This window comes from Mesoplodon densirostris, chromosome 15 (assembly GCF_025265405.1).
Source record: "Mesoplodon densirostris isolate mMesDen1 chromosome 15, mMesDen1 primary haplotype, whole genome shotgun sequence".
In the NCBI taxonomy this organism is placed as follows: domain Eukaryota; kingdom Metazoa; phylum Chordata; class Mammalia; order Artiodactyla; family Ziphiidae; genus Mesoplodon; species Mesoplodon densirostris.
In genome coordinates, this window is record NC_082675.1 from 15307409 (window position 1) to 15331835 (window position 24427).

Below are 24427 nucleotides of genomic sequence, written 5' to 3' on the forward strand. Positions count from 1 at the left end.
TATTCAAATTTTCTCTTTATTCTTGGGTCAATTTTAATAATTTGTATTTCTAGGAATTCATTCATTTTATCTAAGTTGTCTTTGCTTGGCATGAAGTTGTTCATAATATTCCTTATAATTCTTTAAGTTTCTGCAGTTCGATTTTGGTAATTTGTGTCTTTTACTTTCTTGGTCAGTCTAGCTATATTTTCCTGATGTACTGACCTTCCTATCAGTATAAAATGTCCCTCTTTGTTCTAGTAATATTTTTTGTCTTAAAATCAATTTTTTCTGATAGCAATATAGCCTCTACAGCTCTCTCATGCTTACTCTTTGCATGGATTCCAATTTTTTACTTTCAACTCCTTTGTGTCTTTGAATCTAAGGTGAGTCTCTTGTAGGCAGCATATAGTTCAGTCTCACTTTTTAAATCTAGTCTGGCAAGCTCTGCCTTTTGATTGAAGTGTTTTTTCCATTTACATTTAATAATTTACATTAAATTATTCTGACAGTTGGATTTACATCTGCCATTTTCCTATGTTTTTTTATTTGTCTCATCTCATGTTTTGTTCCTGTGTTATTTCTTTAATGCCTTTTATTGTGTTAAATAAATATTTTTAGTCTACTTTTTTTTTTTTTTGCGGTATGTGGGCCTCTCACTGTTGTGGCCTCTCCCATTGCGGAGCACAGGCTCCGGACGCACAGGCTCAATGGCCATGGCTCACAGGTCCAGCCGCTCCGCAGCATGTGGGATCTTCCCGGACTGGGGCACGAACCCGTGTCCCCTGCATTGGCAGGCGGACTCTCAACAACTGCGCCACCAGGGAAGCCCTAGTCTACTCTTTTGATTCTTCTGTTGATTTAAAAAATTTTTTTTGAGTTGTTTTCTTAGTGGCTGACTTAGGGATTATAATGTGCATCTTAATTTATCATAGTCTATTCTGGAATACTAAATATTTTCTATTTGATGGGTCATTGTTATCCTACATTTTAAAAATTATTTAAACCTGGCTTCCTTTAGTTATTTGAACATATTTATAATAGCTTCTTTGAAGCCTTTGTCTGCTAAAGCCAACATCTAGGGACACATAGAGACACTTTCTGTTGACTGCTTTTTTTTCCTGAGTATGTTTACACACGTCTCACAATTTTTATTGAACACTGGAAATTTTAGAGGGAAGATTTTTTTTTTTTGTAGCAACTCGCTATTTTTTCCTTCCTAATGATTGTTGTTCTTGTTTTGCTTGGGTGTTTGGTAATTTACTTCCTGGACTAAATCTGTCAAGTCGGTCTCCTCCACAATGTGCAGCTACTGATGTCTCTGCTTAATTTTTTTTTCATATTTTTATTTTTAAACCTGGCTTCCTAGGGTTTGCCTCTGTATCCACATAGTTTAATATTCAGCCAAAAGTCAGTCCGAGGTTGTGCTCAAACTTTGAGCCGGTAAGGCTTCTGTTGTCCCATGGAAAGTGCAGCATGCGCTCAGCACGTCTACACAGGCTCCAACGGCCAGGGATTAAGTGGCTTGGGCCTGCTCTGGTCTCTGCTACACATGCGCATAACCTCTAGTCAACCAAGATATACACAAAGCTCATCAGGCCCCCTATGGTTGCCTCACTCTCCAGGAACTCCAAGCTTTCAGTCCATTGTTTGTGCTAAATAGGATTACAACCTTGGACTGCTAGAGCTGCCGGCCTCCCCTGTTCTCTTCCCACCAAGATTGCCACTTTAGCCAATACTCCTTCAAACCAAGTGAGCCCCATCAGACAGTAACAGTGAAGCTGTTGGTATTCAGGGGGCTACCCACCCTGGTTGAACTACTATGCCCATAGAACTGGGGGTGGGGAAATTAGAGAAGTCTCAGGTAAGTATAGCACAAACTTGAAGTTTGGTGCTTTTATGAATAAAAACTCTCAGTTTGTTGTATGACTTCGGTTGATTTTCAGTGTGCTAACATAGTACTAGATGGTTTTGTCCAGCTTTATAGTTGCTTTTAAAAATTATTATTGTGGGGCTTCCCTGGTGGCACAGTGGTTGGGAGTCCGCCTGCCGATGCAGGGGGCATGGGTTCGTGCCCCGGTCTGGGAGGATCCCACGTGCCGTGGAGCGGCTGAGCCCGTGAGCCGTGGCCGCTGGGCCCGTGCGTCCGGAGCCTGTGCTCCGCGGCGGGAGAGGCCACAGCGGTGAGAGGCCCGCGTACCACACACACACACACAAAAATTATTATTGTGGTAAAATATACATAACAAAGTTTACCATTGTAACCATTTTAAATTCAGTGGCATTAAATTGTTACATTCACATCTATGTGCAACCGTCACCACCATCCACCTCCAGAACTTTTTCATCATCTCAAATTGAAACTCTGTACCTATTAAATAATAACTCCCCGTTTTCCCCTCCCCCCAGCCCCTGACAACCACTATTCTACTTTCTGCCTTAGTTAATCCTCACAACAAACCCTTTGTCTTAAGTATGTAAATGAAATCATATTTTAAGGACGGGGATGGGAGTTAAGTTCTAAAGTTAGCACAAAAGGCCAAAATTGGTATAATCAAAATCACCTGATTTAAACACTCACTTTCATTGGATGCTCACCTGGGATGTATATATAGGCCGTTGGGTGGAATGGTAGCGGACTTATAAACTACATTCTCACTCCCAGCACCTGTGTTTGACTTGAAAGTAGTTAACTTTGATGCGACTCCACTTGACTAGTATCATCCACGTTTTACGGATGAGGAAGTGGACAAGTGGAGGGGCAGAGTAGAGGATGCCCAGTAGTCCTTGCCGGGGGTCGAGAGGGAGGTCCAAACTGAGGCAGGGGCTGGAGAGCAGGGTCCTGAGTAGGGGACGAGCTCACGGTGGGGGGCTACTGATTCCTCAGAGAGCCAAAGGATAGAGGGCTAGACCCCATTCAACATCTCTTCATCATTCCCAGCCCTTCCCCACAAAGTCATTCACCTGCTCGGAGGGCTTCAGGTTTTTCTATCTGTGGTAACTACCGAGGTGCCTGCGTTGCTAGGTTACCGGCCAATCTCAGAAGGCGGGACTCAGCGTCTGATTGACTTTCTCTTTCACCATTAAATTCCTTATTCCGCTCAGTTCGTTCCACCTCCTGAGGACTGACCAATCAGGAGCACCGTCTCTATAACTCTCCACCAATTGGAAGACTCGGGCCTCCCTCTGGGTTGGGCTGACCGAGTAAGGCGGGGAGAAACGGAAGGGAAAGGGGCGGAGCTTCTTCGTCCCGCCCCTTCTCAAGGAGGGAGGCATGGAGTCCTGCATTAGCAGCAGGCAAGAACTGGGGAAGGACGTAAGACTTGACCAATCAGAGCTCACCATAACAGCCGAGGTAGCCAATAGGCAGCGGTGAAGGGAAAATGGGGCGGGGCAGGTGGGGTGGAAGGGGCAGTAGGCGGTGGATGGGAGAGCTGGCGCAGCTGCCGTGGTGGCAGCGGCTGAAGTGGCGGTGGCTGCGGCGGCTGCCACAGCTGCAACAGCTCCGGGCTCGTGGCTTTGGCGGCGGCGCCGGAGGACTGGGCTGCGCGGTGCGGACCCCGGCGCGCGGTCCGGGTTGCTGGGGCGGCGCATGTAAGAATTCAAGGGGTGTGAGGGTTGGCCTGATGGAGAGGGCAGGGGTCAGGGGTCAGGGGGCTCGGAGTGAGGGCATTGGAACGTGGGAGGAGGGCAGGTTGGGCCAAGAGGGCCTGCGGGGACGTCATCGCCGCTTTTCTCTCCCTCCAGCCCTGGTCGCGGAGACCCCAGCGTAGGGATCGCCCGGGGAAGCCCGGGGCGGGGAGGAGGGGCGCAAGGACGAGCACGTGGAGCAGGCGCCCGCACTCCTCTTCGTTACCCTCCTCCCTCGTCTGCTTGTCTCCCTGGCGCCCTCAGGCGACCCACCCCGCAAGAGCCTGCCTGCCCTCTTTCCCTAGGACCTGCCCCTAGGGGTGACCCTTCCCTTCTGGCTCCTCAACAGAGGGAGAAGCACTGTGACCCTGGGCAAGTCCCTTCTCTCCTCTGGGCCTCACTTTTCCCTCTCTGTAAAATACGGGTTTGAATTCAGATGAGGGGACCGTCTGGGAAGAGATGAAGGGTAATGGTTAAGTGGGGAGGGTCCCTGAATTCAGACTTCCTGGGTTGAAATCTGGACTCTATCACTTCCCTGCTGTTTATTTACAAGAAGCAGGTTAAGTTAACCCTGCTAAGCCTCAGTTTCCTCGTCTGTGAAGTGAGGACATTAGCTAAGTAAGATTTCCTAACAGCAGCACTATTCACATTTTGAGCCACATATTTCTATGTTGTGGTGGGTCTCACCTGTGTATGGTAGGATGTTTCCAGGCATCCCTGGCCTCTACCTACTATTATCCCCTACTTGTGACAATCAGAAATGTCTCCATACATTGCTAATGTGTGTGTGTGGCGGGGGAATCACCCCGTCTGAGAGCCACAGAACTAATGCATGCATTGCAAGCAACCAGTCGTATATTATACAGTTAAAATAAAAACCAGTAGCTATTTTGGTAACAATGATACAATTAAAAAAGCTCTTCTTGATGAGTTGAGAAAGTTAACAGACTCTCCAGCCTTCACAGTAAATACGGGAGAGAATGACAAGATGTTAATAATTGTCAAAGCTGAGTGATCAACACAAGGAAGTTCATTTATGTATTCTCTCTACGTTTGAGTGTGTTTGAAAATAGCTGTGATAAAAAGTTAAGCCAAAAAGAAAAAAAAAAACATATAATGCTTAAGACAGCCAAATGGTAACATCTCATTTGGAATTTCCTTTTCTGTCTTCCCACTACTGAGATTTAAAAGTGAAATTAATCCCCAGATCTGGAGGAAACTTAAAAAAAAAACCTCGCAGGAAGTTTACTGGGCAGACCACTACAGGCTTAGCAGCAAAGAATGATGCTCACTTTTACTGCCTAATTTTAAGAAGATATTGACGCACAGGGGCCTGCCCTGGATTGTCCTGGTGATTCGTGAAGGAAGTAAATTGATGGGTTGCCATTCAGTGGGTTAGTTTGGAGGCAAACTTGATCGAGACCAGAATACAGCAGTTTGAGGAAGGAACCTGCTGCTGTTTTCAAGTTCAAAGGTCTGCTGTTAGATCTGCTGAGTGTTTGCTTTTCTTTTGGTCTTCCTCAGCGGAAATGGGAATGTTTATAAATAGGAACTGTAACAGGCTAGTTCTGACCGTTTTGAATTGGGAGTTCAGAATGAGTGTTTTTGCTGTGTGACTCCGGACATCACTTTAAAAAATATTCTAGTCTCTTCCCCTTCCTCCCCAAATACCTAAATCTAGGAGAATAATAAGAGTGATATGGGCAAATCTAGATGACCTGGCACACTAACTCTTTATAGGTCATTGGAGCTAAGTGCTGCCTAAATACCAGGGCTGGGACATGGAGGAATTGTAGTATGCTGGCGGGGAACACAGGTCTGGAGTCAGATTGCGTAGTTCAAAGCTTGACTTTCCAGCTGTGGGTTCTTGAACAAGTAAATTACTTATCTTCTCTAAATTAAGCCTTAAGTTCCCCGCTCTGTAATGGGGGATAATAATCCTACTTATCTATTACAGAGTTTCAATCAGCTTTACTTAAAAATTGCTAGAAGAGCCCCAGCATATAGTAAGCGTTCTCTGAGTATTAACTACTATTATTTGAATGGTTGTATATGTATATATATTTTTAAGTCTTTAAAACCTCTATGAAACTCACACACAAACAAGGATTATGAAGGGTAGAGGGGGAACATATTAGCCATAATCCCAATCTGCAAACATAATTACCCTTAACTTTTCAGTATTTAATCTTACACAGAATTTTAGTGCTATTATACTGCAATACTCTTTTTTATTGAAATACAATTCACATTACTATAAGATCCATCATCTTACATCTTAAAGGGTACCATTCTTTGGTCTTTAGTATATTTGTAAGGTTATGCAACCATCACCACTATCTAATTCCAGAACATTTTCATCAGTAGTGGTTGTATTTTGATAATTGTCCTTTTTTGTTTTTTTAATCCCCCAAACCCTAGAAGATGCCACTGATGGAGGAGTTTCTAAGAAGCACCTCTGGGCCAGTGGCTTTGAACTGGAGCTCAAAGAAGAGACTATTTAAAGCTCTGGACATCACACCCTGAGGGCTATAGGAGAGGAGAACATGGCCGTGAGTTTAGATGACGACGTTCCCCTCATCCTGACCTTGGATGAGGGTGGTAGCACCCTGCTGGCTCCCTCCAACGGCCTGGGCCAAGAGGATCTGCCCAGCAGAAGTAAGATGGTAGGGTGGGCTGGGGGAGGGGGTGCAGCTTTTCTGTTTCAGGGGATGAGTTGTGGGCTTGGTGCTCTGATGGTAGATGCATGTACCTGAATGCCTGACCCCACGTTTGACTCCCAAGTTCTGACACAGAAACTACTGGGAGACTAATCCTGTGGGGTCCTAATCCTGCACCCTCAATTTAGGGGTGCTTTCCGGGACTAGCCTGCCCTGCTTCCCATAGCGCCTCCCCTCTCTTGCGCCGGTGGTACCCAGGTTTTGTTCATGGATGCTTGGTGGGGACCTCAGGCAAACCTGCTCCTTGGCTAGCTTCCCTGCCCCATTCCTTGTTAAAAAAAGAAACAGATTTCAACATTGGTCCCCGTCTGCCTGATCTTTGGCAGGAAAGTGGAGTTGACTGCTTCTCCCCACTGGCACTCAGTCCCTGTACTGCCCAGGACAGGGTGGAAGGGGGCAAGCATTTGTCGTGATCCATTGATTTGAGGGTTTGGGGTTTTGCTTTGTCTTCCTCTAAACCAAATCCCAGCAGCACAAAGTGCACCCGCGAGAGGTTGTGAGCTTTAAATTTTTTAGATTTTAAGTGTGTTTCTGGCAGAACGAGAGGCCTTAAAAACCTTTCCTGTCCCGAAGCCATTTGCTTCGTTTGCTCAGACCTTGGGTCCAAGAGAGGCTTAAAATAACTTGCCTTTTATGGAGGGTCCTAAGATGTCAGGGGCTAGTGCTTTAGGGTCTCCTTAGCAGATGGAAATTCTACCCACAAGCCATACTGTTGAGCCAGGGGTATTGCTTGGGTCCAGGGAAAGATAAGCCTGGCTCTCCCATCTCCTTTGTCCAGAGAGAACGCAGTTGGCTTGCAGGGAGCTTAACAGCCTCCCCTTGGAAGTGGTGAAGGACAGCATTGTTCCCGTGGATGGGAGTGCAGTGGGAGGCCTGGCTCCCTCTAAACTGGCCTCTCTTTGCTTTAGCGTGTGCACCCATCCAGAGTGGCAGAGCTGGGTGATCGAGGAAGATTAGAAAGTAGACCAGATTTTTCCCTAAGTGCCATTCAGGACCAAGAAATCAGTGGCTGTGATTTCAGGCCCACTTCTTAAATACCCTAGCGTTGGCAAACTAAGTGTCAGGCTCTTTTTTTTTTTTTTTTTTTTTAACATCTTTATTGGAGTATAATTGCTTTACAATGGTGTGTTAGTTTCTGCTTTATGACACAGTGAATCAGCTATACATATACATATGTTCCCATATCCCCTCCCTCTTGCATCTCCCTCCCTCCCACCCTCCCTATCCCACCCCTCTAGGTGGTCACAAACCACCGAGCTGATCTCCCTGTGCTATGCGGCTGCTTCCCACTAGCTATCTGTTTTACGTTTGGTAGTGTATATATGTCCATGCCACTCTCTCACTTTGTCACAGCTTACCCTTCCCCCTCCCCTCAGGCTCTTTCTTATCTGTTATCCTAACTAAGATCCTTTTTGCAAGGTAGACAGTATTATCCCTAGTTTACGGAGGAGAAAACTGGAAAACTGAGAGTCAGAGAGGTTAAGGAGCTTGCCTGATGTCACACAGCCAAGCAAGCGGCTGAGCAAAGATTTGAACTGAGGACTGACCCCAAAGTTCCTTCCCCTCCTCTTCTTCCCTTTTTCCTCCTCCTCCCCTCCTCCCTCTCCTCTTCCTCCTTCACAAGCCCTCAATGAGTGTGAGTGCTGGTCCTTAGCATTTACATATATTATTTCATCATAAACCTAAGGATAATTGTTATTATCCATATTTACTGGGGAAGCAAAGCCTCAGAGAGGTTAAGTAACTTGTCCAAGGTCACACAGCTAGCAAGCAGCAGTGTCTCTCTGATCTTCCCTCTAACACCACCATGTAAGGTGCTTTGGGGAAAGGGATGTAAATGAATGTGACATTGTCTCAGCTTCAGAGTAGGATACCCCCTAGTGAGGGGAGCAGTTAAGTCCATCGCCAATGAGGGAATGGACTGTAGGGAAGGTGGTTGATGTGCACAGGGTGTGGATCATTCTGGAAATAGCCAGGCTCAAGGTTCTAAATTGGACTCCTGATCATTGTTGTGGTCACACAGGGCTCGAACCCATGTCCCCTGCATTGGCAGGCAGATTCTTAATCACTACGCCACCAGGGAAGTCCCATGGTTAGCATTTTTTAGCAACAAAGTATTTTTTCATTAAGGTGTATGCATTGTTTTTTAGCATAATGCTATTGCATAATTAATAGACTACAGTATAGTGTAGACATAACTTTTATATGCACTGGGAAACCAAAAACTTCATGTGACTCACTTTATTGTGATATTCATTTGATCGCAGTGGTCTGGAACTGAACCCGCAATATCTCTGAGGTCTGCCTGTAATTTCCCCAGCTTGCCGCCCCTAGGACCTTCCTGTCCCTTACAGGATGACGGCCATGCTCCTTAGCCAGCATATGTGTGTTCTAGTGCCTTCTTGCCTGACCAGTCCCATTTCCTGCTTTAACCCACAATTCTAGTTCTCGGAATCCCTGGTATATTCTTTTTTTTTTTTTTTTTTTTTTTTAATTTTTTCAGGGCTACTGATTTTTTTTTTTTTAATTTATTTTTGGCTGTGTTGGGTCTTCATCTCTGTGCGAGGGCTTTTCTCTAGTTGCAGCGAGCGGGGGCTACTCTTCGTTGCGGTGCGCGGGCTTCTTGTTGTGGAGCACAGGCTCTAGGCACGTGGGCTTCAGTAGTATGGCATGCGGGCTCAGTAGTTGTGGCGCACGGGCTTAGTTGCTCCGCAGCATGTGGGATCTTCCCGGACCAGGGCTCGAACCCGTGTCCCCTGCATTGGCAGGCAGATTCTTAACCACTGCGCCACCAGGGAAGCCCCCCTGGTATATTCTTAAACCTCTCCGCCTTGCTGGTAACTGTCTGGCATGCTTTCCCCAGGCTCTTGTTTACTCATGAGCTTCAGCGCTGTCTTGACAATCCTGCTGATAATCCCATCTCTTTGAAGCCTTCACTGAACCTCCTGTTCCCGATGGGGCTAATTACTCACCCTTTTCTGCTTTGGTATCTGGTCTAGGCTTCCATTATTACGGCTACTTACTGTGCGGAAATGACTTGTTTAACCATCTGATCACCTCCGAGGCCCCAAGTGTTCATTCATCTGTGCATCACCTAGCTTGATGCCTACCGTATGCAGGCACTCAACAAGTCATGGTCCAAATAAGCCTAGTTGGGTCTCTGAGGCCTGGTAGCTCATGGGAGGGGCTGTCTGAGGGTCCAGTCAGAGGTGGACAGCAGCCCGTCCTGCCTCTGTTCACCAGCGGTTGGAGTCTCATCACTCCCAGCACAGCTGATTGTCCTGGGGGCTGGCATCATTGCCAGCGGTCTGTGGCTGATAGAAACCCTTGAGGTGTTAAGGCGTTGGCAGTATGCAGACAGAAGGGAAGAGAAGAAAATTTTATAAAAACAAAATCCTTGAAAAGTAGCATTTCTCTAAAGAAAACTAAATGCAGGGTACTTAATAATAGTCTTTAAAAAGTAAGAAAGTTTCTGTTATCATTTTTATAAATAAAACATACAAGTTCCAATTTAAAAAAACGAAAAAAGAATGTAGACAGAGGCCTTCAGCAGAATTGGCAGCTATGTGGGCACGACTGCCGCTGAGAACTCTGCCATGTGTTGGCCCCTGCAAATGGGCAGTGGCCCTCCACCTTGTACTGGGTCCCAGGTTAACTCCTGAGGATACGTAAGCCAGCTCTCTGAGGGTGTGTGCCTTGATTGAGCCTGGGCCTCTGCCGTGACCCAGCAGCGGTCACTGGTGCTTTCCTCTGGCTATGTACCACACACTCCCTGTCTGAGTGTGCTCGGGCTGCCATGACAGAATTCCACCGAAGGGGGCGGGGGGGGGTACTTCAGCAATGGAAATGTATTGTGTCACAGTTCTGGAGGCTGGAAGTCCAAGATCAGGGTGTCAGCAGGGTTGGTTTGTCTGAGGCCTCTCTCCTTGGCTCTTGGACAGTTGCCTTCTCACTGTGGCCTCAGCTTGTGTGTCTGTGTCCTAATCTCTTCTTATAAGGATACCTGTCCTATTGGATTAGGGCTCACCCATATGACCTCATTTTACCTTAATTACCTCTTTAAAGGCTCTATCTCTGAATACAGTCACATTCTGAGGCCCTGGGGGTTGGGACTTCAACATAGAAATTTTAGGGGGGGACACAATTCAGCCCATAACACTCCTGCCTTTTCCTTAGATGCGGTCCCCAGGAATCTGGCTGTGCAGCCTGTGCCCTTTGACCCTATGCTAGGGATGATCAATGCTGGGGAATTATCCCTAAAGGAAACTGGAGGGTTTGGATTTGTTTTTCCTTATATGGGAAAGGATGGATTTTATCCAGGACTCAGACATCTCTGGGCTATAAGAGTAGCTGCTGAAATGCTAATGAATGACTCACAGGCAGGGGATGTCAGGTTGATAAAGGAGGCAGGTATGAGCAAAGGTATTTAAAGCATGGAATTAGGAATAACCTTGAAAATAGTCAGCGGGGTTGGCATTTGACAGTGCAGTTTGGAGATAGCCCGCTGTCTGCACTGCGCATCAGTCAGCGGTCTGGACCATCTCTAGACCATAGAGTCTGAATATTGTGGGCAACACAAGGGATTTTCCAGGGGAATTCTCGTCACACTCAGCTTTTGCCTCCTCACTGCCTTTAAACCCAGCAGCTGCCTAAGATGGGCCTGTACTGTCGGCCTTTTCTGGGTGATAAAAGGATTGTGGGCAAGGCGGTGGCTGAGGCTTGAGGAGGGCACTTTGTCTCATGTGCTACTTTGGTGCTGGTGGTCCATGGCTTTCTGGTGACAGGCCATGCAGGGATAAGGCCTAAGGGGATAGAGCAGAGGACCCCCTCCCCCTCCTTTGCCCCTATGCCTAATGTATCCTCAGGAGTTAACCTGGGACCCAGTACAAGGTGGAGGGCCACTGCCCATTTGCAGGGGCCAACACATGGCAGGCACCCTGGCTCCTTTTCCAGAGTTTTCCTGCAGCCAGAGCCAGCTGACACCTGTCTTAGCCAAGGTGGGCCAGAGCTGTTGGCCTCAGGGCAGATGTAGCCAACATGAGCTGGGATAGAGCAGTGGGGCTGTATTCCCAGGGGTGACCAACCCCAAGGTCGGTGCTCCATCACAGAAATCTGTGTCTGTTCTTTCCCTGACCAAGCTTCCCCAGCATACTTGCCAAACGATAAATAAAGCCCAAGGACTTGGGTAGCTTTTGTCACTTGTGATACCCTGGGTGGTGGAATGGTTAAGCATTCGGGGTCTGGAGTCAAGCTGCAGGCTTCCAATCCCAGCTGAGTATGGAACTTAGCATCTCTAAGCCTCAGCCTCCTCATCTATAGGGTGGGATCATGATAGTATCTTCCAGTAGAGTTATCGTGGGGATTTAGTGAGATCACGTGTGTGATGCCCATGGTAAGTGCTCAGCCAGTCATCGGCGTTATTGTCATGACCAGAGACTAGGCTTCTTCTCTGGAAGATCATAGTGCATGAGCGGGGATGCTGAACCCAGGCCAAGATCTGAATCCTTTTTTGGCCCACTCCTGGCACAGCAGGTGGTCACTGCCAAGCTGGGAAGCAAAAGCAGCATGGCAACTGGAGACCGAACAGCAGTTAGATGTTCACAGCTTCCCAGGGAGCTTGGGCTTTTGGCTCCGCCGGAGTTGGTCCCCTGGCTTTCCTAGGGCCTCGCCAAGGCAGAATGCCTGTGTCACCAGGCCGGCGGAGGCACCAATTAAAATGAGCAAGCATCCGGCCTGCTGGGTTCCAGCCTCGTAACCCACACTTGAAGCCTTTCGCTTCCTCCACCCTCCGAGTCTTCATGGGGGATCCTGTCTGTTCCCTCAGGCCCCCCGCCATGAAATGCCATCTCTCCCCTCCGCACGCCGAAAGCTACCGTGTCAAAATGGCAGTCGTGGCAGCTGGGCGCAGGCTGGAGCGGCTGCTGAACTGCTCTTTACCCGTCGCCTGAGGGGGTCTGAGTTCCCATTTGCTCCAGGAGCACTTCATGACGCAGAACACTCAACTTCTCAGCCTCCAAGTCAGGGAGGGAACGTGGGAGGGCTCTGATGGCCCCTGGCTGCAGTGCCCGCCCCCGGGGCTGCCTTGCGAATCACAGCACGGTGGCCCTGGAAGGAAACCCAGAGGAGGCAGCAAGCGATCAAGCCCCCAGGAGGGACATTGGTCCCAGGACCATCCCCATCCCACCTTCATGCTCAGGGAGTCCACAGGACTCCCCTTGCTGGGTGACTTCCCTGATTTGAACATTTCCTGACTCCCTTCTCTCCCCATCAGTCCAAACTGAGTAAGGTCATTCACAATAAAAATAATGGCTCAGGACTTCCCTGGTGGTGCAGTGGTTAAGAATCCGCCTGCCAATGCAGGGGACATGGGTTCGATCCCTGGTCCGGGAAGATTCCCACATGCCGCAGAGCAACTAAGCCCGTGCGCCACAACTACTGAGCCTGCGCTGTAGAGCCCACGAGCCACAACTGCTGAAGCCTGGGCGCCTAGAGCCCGTGATCTACAACAAGAGAGCCACCGCAATGAGAAGCCCACGCACCACAACCAAGAGTAGCCCCTGCTCGCCACAACTAGAGAAAGCCTGCGTGCAGCGACGGAGACCCAATGCAGCCAAAATAAATAAATAAATAAAATAATAATAATGGCTTATGGGTATTGAGCCCCTATCATGTGCCAGGCAGCGTCTGAAAGCACTTTACATGTGCCGTCTCAATCATTGGGTCCTCCCAGAATATCTGTGCGGTCGGTTCAGCATCTGCATCTGACGGAAGAGGAAACTGACACTCTGAGAGGTCGAAACTTACCCAGGGTCACACAGCCAGGAAGTGTCGGCCGCAGCATTGGAACCCAGGTCTTCTGATTCGGGAACTCAGGTTCTGAGCTGATGTGCTGCACACCAGGAAGTAAAGCTTTGTGCAAGAGGTAGAACTTTAGGCCAGAGTTTCTTTTCGAAAAGGAAGTTGGTTTCTATGATATCTCTACCTTCATCTCTTTTTTTTTCAGTTAAACTTTTTATTTCCTGCAAGGCATGGTATTCTCGATTGGAGCTCCGTACCTGGAACTCCCTTTCCTGTTATAAAAACAGCCAAACTTACGGGAGTTTCATTGTACACGTGGTATCGGGTCATCACTGAGAAACTAGAAAAGACGGGCAAGTGAAAAAACAACAGACCACAAAGGACAGCCACAGCTTCACGCAGCTTTCTCCTCAGTGTACGCCCTTTTCCAGTGCACAGGCATTTGGCTAAACTTTACATCATGGTGGCTGGAACAAGACAGTTTGGGCTGAAAATGGGAATTCATAGGAGTCAAGATTTGGGAAAGGAAGGGCAAAGGAGGACCAGCCTTGGAGCAGGGCACGAGACTCAAAAGGCCAGCTGGGGTGGCCAAGGAGAGCCATCCCCTGAGGTCACGGGTTCCCAGGGGCAGGTGACCCCCTATCATCACTTGCCTGGAGGGTGTCCCTGGACAGGAGAACTGATTCAGGCCATCAGGGCTTGGGTTGCCTTTTGCACTGGTGACCCCCTTTGCTGTGTTTGCTTTTTGTTGGAGGTACTTATCTACTCATAAAAACGTATGGCTCTTTCTCTACTCAAAGCACTTGAGAGGCTATGGTTCAGCTGAAGTGACCTTGTAGGAAGTGCCTGAGCACGTGGCTGCCCTGGGCCCGGGTGGGCCGGGGACACGCTGGGGAGCGCACGTGCTGTCTGGTGGGCTGGCTGCTACTTCCGTCTGGCCATTCGTTACCAGGGAGGCTCACGGGCTGCTCGTGACTACATTTTCCAGTGTTTTCAGAGAAATGAAAACCTACGCTTTTCATCGGAAGCCTTCTGACTTTTACATATCAGCAGCCGTTTCACATTTCTCAAACAGCCAGCTGAGTAAAATCTAGTCAGCGGCTGCCACTTTACGACATAGAACCTACCTGTTCAGCCTTTGTTTTCTGTTCAGAACGAACTCCTTCAAAATAAGGAAACAGTACAGAACCAACGGACGTGCTCTCCGTGGCCTCGGAGAGGTTCTTCACCTTTGGATGCCGTTCCATGAGATTCAGAACTGGCTGGGGGAAAACTTTTCTGTGCCTCTGCATGCTTCACCTAAAGAAAGACCGGATTTCGGGACTTTCCTGGTGGTCCAGTGGGTTAAGACTCCGCGCTTCCACCGCAGGGGGCGCGGGTTCGATCCCTGGTCGAGCCAGGCCAGGCAGGTGAGGTGGGAGGACAGAGCAGGTGGGCACATCTCCCGGGATCCCCTCCATCTTTCTTTTCTGTTTATTCCTTGCTTCCTCTGGGTTGCAGTTCACCTGATACCCTCTCTGTGGGAGTGCCCTTTGCTCCTTCTTTCTTATCTGCATCCAACTTTAAGACTGTCTTCTCTCTTTTTTTAAGATTTATTTTATTATTTATTTATTTACGGCTGTGTAGGGTCTTAGTTGCGGCATGTGGGCTCTTCGTTGCGACACGCAGGCTCTCTCGTTGAGGCATGCAAGCTCCATAGTTGTGGAGCGTGGGCTTAGTTGTCCTGCGGCATGTGGGATCCCAGTTCCCTGACCAGGGATCGAACCCGCGTCCCCTGCATTGGCAGGCGGATTCTTTACCACTGGACCACCAGGGAAGTCCCTCTTCTCTTTTCTTAGCTATTTGATCATGGGACTCTTTTTTTTTCTTTGGCTTTGACTTTGAGATGTGTAATAAAGATTCAAGTGGGCATTAAAAGTTTAAAAATAAGTAATAGTTTAATAGCTAGTCGTCTTCTAATTCTTTTTTTTCTTGAATCGTTGTCATCTTGTCAACTGGAAAGCTAAGTAGTTTTTCAACTGGCCGGCATGGATTTCTTCAGAGCTTAGAAGTGCTGTTGCGGAGGGCACAGAAACATAGCAGATCTAGTTATGGCTCGTGAAGGATTTATGGTCTGGTTGGCAGTAAAACAGACGAGTATATGACGTGCTACTTTTGTGGCTTTTATTGTAACCGTGGAAGGATTTAGAGGAGGAGAGAGTAAGGATGGGCAGGGGAGGTGGAAGCGCTTTCCCAAGGAGGTGAAATATTGGGGCAGGAGATAGAGTCAGTCTGCTTGATTTGGGGAGGGAGCACATCAGGAAAGGCTTTAGAGAGATTAAGCCTGATTGTGCTCAGTGTTTAAAGAGCAGATGAACAGGAGGCAGGAAGTGGAAGCTGGAAGTGAAAGACCATCTCAAGGAAGGGGGGGGGCAGAGGTGTAGAGAGTTGGTGTGGACGGGTGGGCGTGGCTGGCGCTTTGACTGGTGGGCGGGGAGGAGAGATTGGATCCAGATCTTGGGGGGGTCTCTCCGCCTCCAGGGCCGTGCTGAGGAGTGGGACTTCATCTTGAGGGTGATGCAGAAGTCCCAGAGTGCTTTAAGCAGGGGAGTGACACGGTCACATTTCAGGGGAGCGTGTGCAAATTCACTCAGGCTGCCCTGCAAAGAGTGGTTGGAAATGGGTGACAAGACCAGTTGGCAGGGGGCTGGCCGAGGCACATGATGGGACCTTTTTTTGTTCGGCCTGAATGGTATTTTAAGCAGGTATTATGGTTGTTCACAGCGTGAGGGCTCAGCACCTGCCGTCTCACACACCCCAGCTTTGCTGCCTGCCTGGTGCCTTCAGGCATTTGAGTTTGTAGCCCTGGCAGTAAATTCTGATAGGACGGCACCGTGGCAGGAGTTGAGAGCACAAAGGACAGTGAAGGCTCAGCTGAGGGAGCAGATCAGCCTGTGGGCAGGTGGAGTTTTTTTTTTTTTGGCTACATGGGGTCTTCGTTGCTGCGCACGGGCTTTCTCTAGTTGCTGTGTGCGGACTTCTTATTATGGTAGCTTCTCTTGTTGCGGAGCACGGGCTCTAGGCACGTGGGCTTCAGTAGCTGTGGCACGCAGGTTCAGTAGTTGTGGCTTGCGGACTCTAGAGCGCAGGCTCAGTACTTGAGGTGCATGGGCTTAGCTGCTCCGCGGCATGTGGGATCTTCCTGGACCAGGGATTGAATCCATTTCCCCTGCATTGGCAGGTGGATTCTCAGCCACTGCGCCACCAGGGAAGTCCCAGGTGGAGTTGTAGGCACAGATGGGAGTTGGGGATGCTGGGGACAGGACCGAATGCCTGGGCAGAAGGAAAGAGGGGGTACGAGCCTCCCCATGCAGGCCAGAGATGAGAGCGCTGGGGCAGATGGGGTGGTTAAGAGCACACGACGAGTTTGAGTCTAGCTCTGCCATTTGCTGCCTTGGGACCTTGGGCGCTTGACATAACGTCGCTTAGCTTCGGTTTCCTCATCTGTAAAAGGAAACTAATAACAATACTACCTTAGAGGGCTGTCCCAAGGTTGAACCAAGACAGCGTACCTCAAACAGGCACATTGCCTGGCTTATAGCAGAAGGAGCACTGGGTGGATGTTAGCCGTTTTCATTAGGGGAGGGGTCAGAGCAGGTAGACCTATTTTATGGAGAGCCTGGAATGCTGACAGCATTTTATTTGTTATTTTTTTCTTTAAAAAATTTTTTTTTATTTTTGGCCATGCCACGCCACTTGTGGGATCTTAGTTCCCCTACCAGGGCTCAAACGTGGGCCCATGGCAGTGGAAGTGCTGAGTCCTAACTCCTGGACCATGAGGGAATTCCCCAGACAGTAGTTTAGAGTTGGTGGAATAACCAGAAAGTGACGTGATGAGAACATTTCTTCCAGCTGACTTCTTTCCAGCTCCGGAGGCCGTCTCTATCCACCGTGATAGACCTTAGAGACCTGCCTTAGAGACCCTGGGGCGGGTCAGTCCTGAATAGGGATGGCATTTTGCTCTGGAGATTGGGAGGTGGGTGGAAAGGAAACTCTCCCAGCATGTCCTATAGTGGCAGGAGCCAGACTGGGCATCTTTTTTTTTAATTAATTAATTTTATTTTTTATTTATTTTTGGCTGTGTTGGGTCTTTGTTGGTGCGCATGGGCTTTCTCTAGTTGCAGTTAGTGGGCTTCTCATTATGGTGGCTTCTCTTGTTGGGAGCACGGGCTCTAGAGCGCAGGCTCAGTAGTTGTGGCATGCGGGCTCAGTAGTTGTGGCTCGTGGGCTCTAGAGCGCAGGCTCAGCAGTTGTGGTGCACGGGCTCAGTTGCTCCGCAGCATGTGGGATCTTCCCAGACCAGGGATCGAACTGGTGTCCACTGCATTGGCAGACGGATTCTTAACCACTGCGCCACCAGGGAAGTCCCAGACTGAGCATCTTTCTCTCTTTCTTTCTGTCTCTTGAAGCTCAGTGCAGTTCTTGCCTCACCCTAGGCACTCAGGAAACATCTGGACAATATGCGACCCGTCAGTCCTTTCGTGAGTTCCCCTGGCTTGGGATATATGTGTAGGAGGGTGTGTCTCAGATTAGTAACGTCAGGAGCTGAAAAGCCGAGATTGGAGTGAATATGCTCTGCTGCCAAGCTCTTAGGATCAGAAAGGAGCTATTCTCCTGATTTAAAAAGGCACGGCTTCTAACTGTATCCAGCGGATAAGTTTCTGCTTTGTTCCAGTGCACTGACACAGCCCTCTAAACAATCCATCCTGCTAGAGAGTTGATCCGGAAGTTCTCAATCTGCTCAGCCAGGAAGCGTAGATCTAACTCTCTCTATCCTCTTTCATGATAATTCCTGCATGGCTGGTATTTCCATTCAGTGGAGAAAAGGAGAGTTGAATTCTGTTCTCATAACCACCCTCCATGGACTGAGGAATTGTCATCTTGGATTACAACTGGGGTGTTTGGATGACAAATTAAAAATTTTTTTTTTAGATCTCTTTCCCTGTGTGTTTTAGCTATAGCACAAGCAAGCGCATGATACGGTAGCAGCATTTTTTTTTTTTTTTTTAAAGGCGTGATTTAGGGGCTTTGTTTTTCCCTGGAAGACTCAATTGTTTGGGGAGTCTCCTAGGTGAACGTTTGGTGACCTCAGCCTGCACTTGGAACAACACTAGCAAATATCTCCCATGAGTGCTCTGTGGGCTCCACCCCTGCACCCTGGCCCAACAATGAATCCAGGAGCTACAAATCAGAGCATCTTTTATGCTACTTTAAAGTAGAAGTCTTCCCCAGAGCCATTCTTGCTATTCTCTCACTGGCGGCAGCAAGCACTATTACAACTGACTGCAGTTGGAAAAACTGTGTACGGTAATGTTAACATAAGCGGTTGCTCCTACGATCCCTTGTGAAGTAACAGTAGTTATCCCCATTTTTCAGATGTGCAATTCGAGGGGTGGGGAAGGAAGTGACTTGCACAGGCAGACAGTGGAGCGGTGGGCCTCGTTCATCGTCAGCGTTGGTGGGCTGCTGTGTGCCCAGCACACCCCTGGGGAAGGCAGGTTTGTGGGTCCCTCTTGCTCTCGGATCGCAGACCTGCCACCTCTGTTTTCAGGCCTTGCCCAGAGGCAACATTTCTCCATCCAAGCTCTAGTGGCTTTGAAACTTTCATTAACTTCAGAGTATAGATAAGGAAACCATAAACTCAGACCTGTTCACTTGGTGAGGGTTAGGCCAAGTTCTTGGATCAAATGAAAATGAAGACCTTGAATGCCAAGTCCTCTGATCCACCTTCCCAGCCTGGCCCCCATCCACGTGGCAGTGGCCCCAGCACTTTACAGGCCATGAGAAATTCCACCTCAGTTATATCCCTGGCTGACGGGCCTTCATTCTTTCACTACCCCTCCCAGAAATCAGAACCAATAAGCAAAAGTCTTAAACGTAGAGCTGTTCATACCATCTCATTTATTTATTTATTTATTGGCTGTGCCGCACGGCGTGCGAGATCTTATTTCCCCGACCAGGGATCGAACCCATGCCCCCTGCATTGGGAGCACGGAGCCTTAACCGCTGGACTGCCAGGGGAAGTCCCCTATCATCTCATTTATTTAACAGTCACATAATCTCACATTTTTTTCATTTGAACCACTTTCACTACCAAACCTTCCTGTGGGCTGCCGTCTCTTGCTTCTGATTTATCCCCACTTCATATTTCTTCAGCCGAAGATCTTGTCCTCTGTTTCCATGGAGGCTTCCCTAACCGCCCCTAGCCGGTTAGGGTAGTGGCTGCACTTCTACACCATCCTCTGAATACACTGCGCGGAGGCCCACTTGCTCCCTAGCACCTGCAGGTTTGGTTAATGTCTCACGTACTGAGTCAGGGTTTGCTTTGTGCCTGAGTAGGTGCTATTGTTTTGGGTCCTGATGTGCCTCTTTCTGGGAGCACAAGTTTTTGCAAAGTCACGGACCATATCTTCTCTGCACACACCCAGGGCACTTAATAACAGACTCCCATGAAGTAACATATCTGGGAGTGAGTCACTAGGTTCCCAAAACACCCAGGGTCCCAAGTGACTCTGTTTGTCACAGCTTAACCAGCCCCTGGAACCATCTGGGGTGACCAGGAGACTCATTCACGTGTGATCAGGTCAGAACTAGTCCGGGCGGGGCCTGGCCCCTGCTTGCCCTAGGAGCGGCCTACTTTGGGGATGTCTTTGGTCTCTGCTTTTGGAGTTCTCCGGGGTGCACACGTCTCATAATTGCCATGTCAGCCTGGGGTGGTGTGGTCCCACCTTCCCTGACATCTGAGCTCGCCCCTCCACCACCGCACCACTCGTAGGCCACCTCTCCCTCTTGTTAATCTCTCTTTTTGTTAGACTGGGATTTTATTTATTTGTTTTTTCTTATTCTTTGGGCTCTTGCTGGAAATCAGCTCGGGCAGAGTGACTGTGCTCAGCGCTGGCTAATGGCTTGGAGCCACTCCAGGCTGCCGGATGCGTCGGCTTTCACTTGTGAGTGGTTGTCGACGAGCGTGATGCCTTTTCTCTGTGACACCCCAGGGTCCCCTCTTCTTGCCGGCTCGGCTGTTCACACTTGGCTGGCCTGCCTTTTTGTTGTGAATGGAAGTTTTTACTGCGCACCCTGGAGCCTGTCTGGTCACCTCGATGGGGCTCAGACTTTCTCAGTTGCAGAGCCTGCTCAGCCTTCAGGCCAGTTGACCTGTTTGCATTTGCTGCATGTTTTGTGCTGTTTCCTTTTGGAGCTCAGACACCATCCCAGGGTGAGCAGGGGCTCCCAAGTCTGGAGACGGGGATAGCTTGGGAGAATCCTCAGGTTGTTAGACATGTGTGTGTGTCGGGCGAGTGATCATACATGCTGCTGATGTAGTGTGTTCTGACATTTCTTCAGAGTCTCTTGGTCTGTAGCAAAGGATGGGGTTGAATTTCTAGTGTCATCTCTCAGCAGCTGTGCAAACTTGAAGGAGGAGCTAAGCTTCGGTTTCTCCCTGAGTTTCACTTTCTTCAGCTGTAAAACGGGAGAAGAACATCTCCATTCAGGGTTGACATAAGGATTAAACGGGAAATTCCATATAACATCTCCCGGTACCACCTCAGTAAGTGGAAACTCTAACTAATAGTAAAGTATCAGGGTTTCATTTTCAACAAAGTAGCAATGACGCCCTTTCTAGAGACTCTGAGTAGATAATCTAAGGACTCTCTGTGTTGAGGACTTGAGGTTGCCCTTCCTTTTATTAAATTCTTCCTCTTAAGGAATGTTAGTTGGGTTTTGGATTTTCTTAGGGATCCTGTGGTGGCAAATGGGGGAACCATTTGTTAATTTCCTTGGCCATCCAGGTGCACTGCAGAGACAATTCAACTGAAGTAGCCCCACCTCCTGCCCACTCTTTAGGATGGCTTTTTGGTTTCCATTGTATTTTTCTTTATTCACAATGCCTCTTTTGCGCTCTCTTCCCCACTCGACAGAAAGGGAACCGAGGAAGAGAAAGAGGAGGCTGAGCCCAGTGCCCGACCACAGATTGCACAGGCTTTCAGGCCCTGCCGGCTCCCCTGGGAGCAGCATGCACCAGGCCAGCCTGGGTCCTGGAGAAGTGGCGTGCCCAGGCCATCAAGCTCTGCGGGTTGTAGACCTCCTCCTGACATGTCACTCCTCCAAGGCACCTGTGCCTCCCGGCCATCTTACCCCTTGTTGCTGCTCTTCTGAGTATAGCGACCAGCTCACAGGAGATCCAGATGCTGGGCTGTGGCCAGTGTTCATGGGAGCCGGGTCCAGTCAGTCCCCCAGGTGCTCCCAGGTAGGGGCTAGAGCAGACCTCTGAGCAGTAGCCATGTGGAGAACAAGTATCATAGCCAGACTTGTTCCTCTGAGCATTACTTACCCGCTGACCCCCGCAGAGGCCCAGGGAGCGCCAGTGTGCAGTGAAAAATGCCTTTGTCTCCATTTGCTGTTGTACTGCTCCCATCCCCATCCCTGTGCGTTTCACAATTAGCATCTCCAGTGCTTCCAAGTGAACACAGGACAGATGTTTGCACAGGTGCTGCACTCTTCACTGGGTAAACAGAGTGGAGTTTGCATGTTTTTCTGTGTGCGTGTGTGTGTGTGTGTGTGTGTGTGTGTGAAAAGTAGGCCTTGGAGATGGATGTAGTGCTTACAAATGTTTTCTCAAAGCATCCGATGCACTTTTGCCCATGGTAGGTGCTCAATAAGTACTTTGTGATGAGTTATTAGTGGGAATAAAAGCCTTTTGTTTCATAAAAAACCCAGGGGCCCAGGAGCAGGAACTACAATTCCAAGTCAGGCCTTGAAATTCACAGACTAAAGAAGATGGAAATCATTTCCAGCCTCACCAAGAAAGTATCTGCCAGCATCTGGCAAACCCCTTCTTCTCTCTTTGCCTTGGCAGAGGGTGGTGGTGGGTTGTGTAGCAGTGGCAAGACATGGTTCTTCACGTGCAGGGTGGTCAGGACAATCAGACAGTGGAGGTGACCCCAGCGGCTCCTGGCAAGTTAACTGCTCTGTAAACATGAGCTCATGGCTCCTCCAGGGAAGGGACCTTGCCCTTTTGCCTGTGCAGAATGTAGATGGGATTACGGTATAACCGAGAATGCCCTCCTGGTCTGCGTATATCCGATTGGCACACCTGGTCTAGCTGCTCTGCTGGTAAAACCCAGCAGCTCAAGTCCATTCTCCTTAGCATGGCTTACAGCCCACCCTCTGCTCCTGCCTCACAAAAGAGTCAGGCTGCTGGGCTCAAACCCCAGCCTGGCCCCTTTCTTGCTCTGTGACCTTGGGCAAATCACTTAGCCTCTCTGGGCCTTAGTTTCCCCTTCTGGAAACTGAAGGTATTAATAGTCTCTAGTTCATGGGGCTTTTTATACTTAAAAGAATTAACAAACATAAAGCGCTGAGTGTGAGCTGTTATTCTTGTTCTCATTCCCACACATCAGCCTTATCTCTGGCTTCAGAATTACCGAACCCTCTGCAGTTTCCCAGACATCGCCTGCTATTTGCTTCTCTGTGCTTTATGCATGACCTTCCTGTTTCTGGAATGTACCCCTCACCCCATCCCCATCCCCCTTTTGAACACCTTTTCATCCCTCATCCTTTCAAAGCCAGCACGGATATCGCCCCTGAATCCCTCTCTGCCTCTTTCCTCCAGCCCCCGTGGACAGTAGTTGTCATCACATCCTTTTCTAGGCTGTTGTAACTAACAAGTGCCTTTTTTTTTTTTTGGCTGCACTGGGTCTTTGTTGTTGTGCGTGGGCTTTCTCTAGTTGCGGCGAGCGGGGGCTACTCTTCGTTGCGGTGCTCGGGCTTCTCATTGCGGTGGCTTCTCTTGTTGTGGAGCACGGGCTCTAGGCCTGCGGGCTTCAGTAGCTGTGGCACGTGGGCTCAGTAGTTGTGGCTTGCGGGCTCTAGAGCTCAGGCTCAGTAGTTGTGGTGCACGGACTTAGTTGCTCCGTGGCATTTGGGATCTTCCCAGACCAGGGCTTGAACCCGTGTCCCCTGCATTGGCAGGTGGATTCTTAACCACTGCGCCACCAGGGAAGCCCAACAAGTGCCTTTAATGCACCAGAATCACATCCCTTCTTCTGCCTCCTGATTGTGAACTCCATGAGGGCAAAGTTCATGGTTTTACTTTTTCAAATCCAACACCTAACCCAATGCCTGGTATACAGTAGGTGCTGAGGAAATGTCTCCTCAAATGAAACCATATTTGTTTGCATCTAGAAGGTCAGCCTTTTAAAAACTTTCCCCTCCCCTTTTCTCCCCCAAATAACCGCATGATGTATTAAGACTAGAGACTTGCTCTCAAGGTCACATTTGCAACCTCAGGGTGTGAGTTCCCTGTGTGGCCAGTTTGAGGGTGGGCCCCTGGGACAGCAGTTGCTTCTCTAAATTACCAAGAGATGCTTATGTGCCGGGCCCCTCCCAAGAGTCTGTTGTTTCTGATCTTCACCCCTCCCGACTTTCTGTACGTCTCCTCTGTTTATAGCTGCTGCTCTCAACTTTCTACCCAGTTCAAGTCCCTTCCATGGCTGGCCTTGTGTATCTGCAGGGAATCCCTCTGGATTTGGCCACTTAGGTCCCTGTCAGCTGGCCAGAAACAGTTGGAGGTGGCACAGGGCGTTATCCTGGCTACTTCCAAACCAGGGCTCCTTCTAGAACAGTGCTTGACCCAGTACCGGCCTGGGTGAGCCTTTCATCTTTCCTCTCCTCCTCTGGATTAAGCCTTTGGCGGGACAGGTTTTGGGCTTGAGGCCAGCGATTCAACTGGGAGGGCTGCACGCCAACTCTCGCCTTTGTGGAGGTTAGTCTATTTGCCCGGGGTTCTGCCTGGGTTTACAGCCTCTCCTAACGTACGTTGATGACGCGGGTCTACCTCCCAGGCCATCTTGCAATCAGTCATCAGCAGAGAAGTCTCGAGCAGAAGGAACTGTGCACTCTGCTTTCTTTCGGTGTAGTGTCTTTTGCCTGATTTTTATCTGGGGGCCTTTAAGGAGCCAGCCGGCACAGAAGCGGGACGGCGACGCCGTGCCTGGAAAACTCATCAGCGTCACTCTGGTTGATTTTCCTCTCCCCTTCAAGGTTTTTCCCATGGAGTGGGGCTCTCAGCGACAACTAGCAAACGGTTGGGTGATTGCTCGTTGTCATTCTGGTGGGCACTGGTGTCCGGAGGGCTCCAAGTGCTTTGTGGGTTTTCGCATTTGTTTCTCAGATGCCCAGGTGCACAGTTGGCACCAGTCCCGGTTAATGGATGAAGAAACTGAGGCTCTGGGCATCAAGATCGTGAACCAAGGGCTGTG

At 49.2% G+C, this 24427-nt stretch overlaps 1 protein-coding gene across 3 annotated transcripts in view; it reads left to right on the forward strand.

Moving 5' to 3' along the window:
• The first annotated feature begins 3393 nt into the window (after nucleotides 1-3393).
• TPCN1 (two pore segment channel 1) overlaps nucleotides 3394-24427 on the forward strand; it is a 64883-nt gene continuing 43849 nt past the window's right edge. For 2 of the 3 annotated variants that reach the window (XM_060119655.1, XM_060119657.1), the window contains exons 1-2: nucleotides 3394-3573; nucleotides 6031-6267. In XM_060119655.1, coding sequence (XP_059975638.1) covers nucleotides 6156-6267 — 112 coding nt within the window. In that variant the 5' untranslated portion in view covers nucleotides 3394-3573; nucleotides 6031-6155. The remainder of the gene's footprint in view (nucleotides 3574-6030; nucleotides 6268-24427) is intronic. The other variant, XM_060119656.1, reaches the window with a different exon arrangement.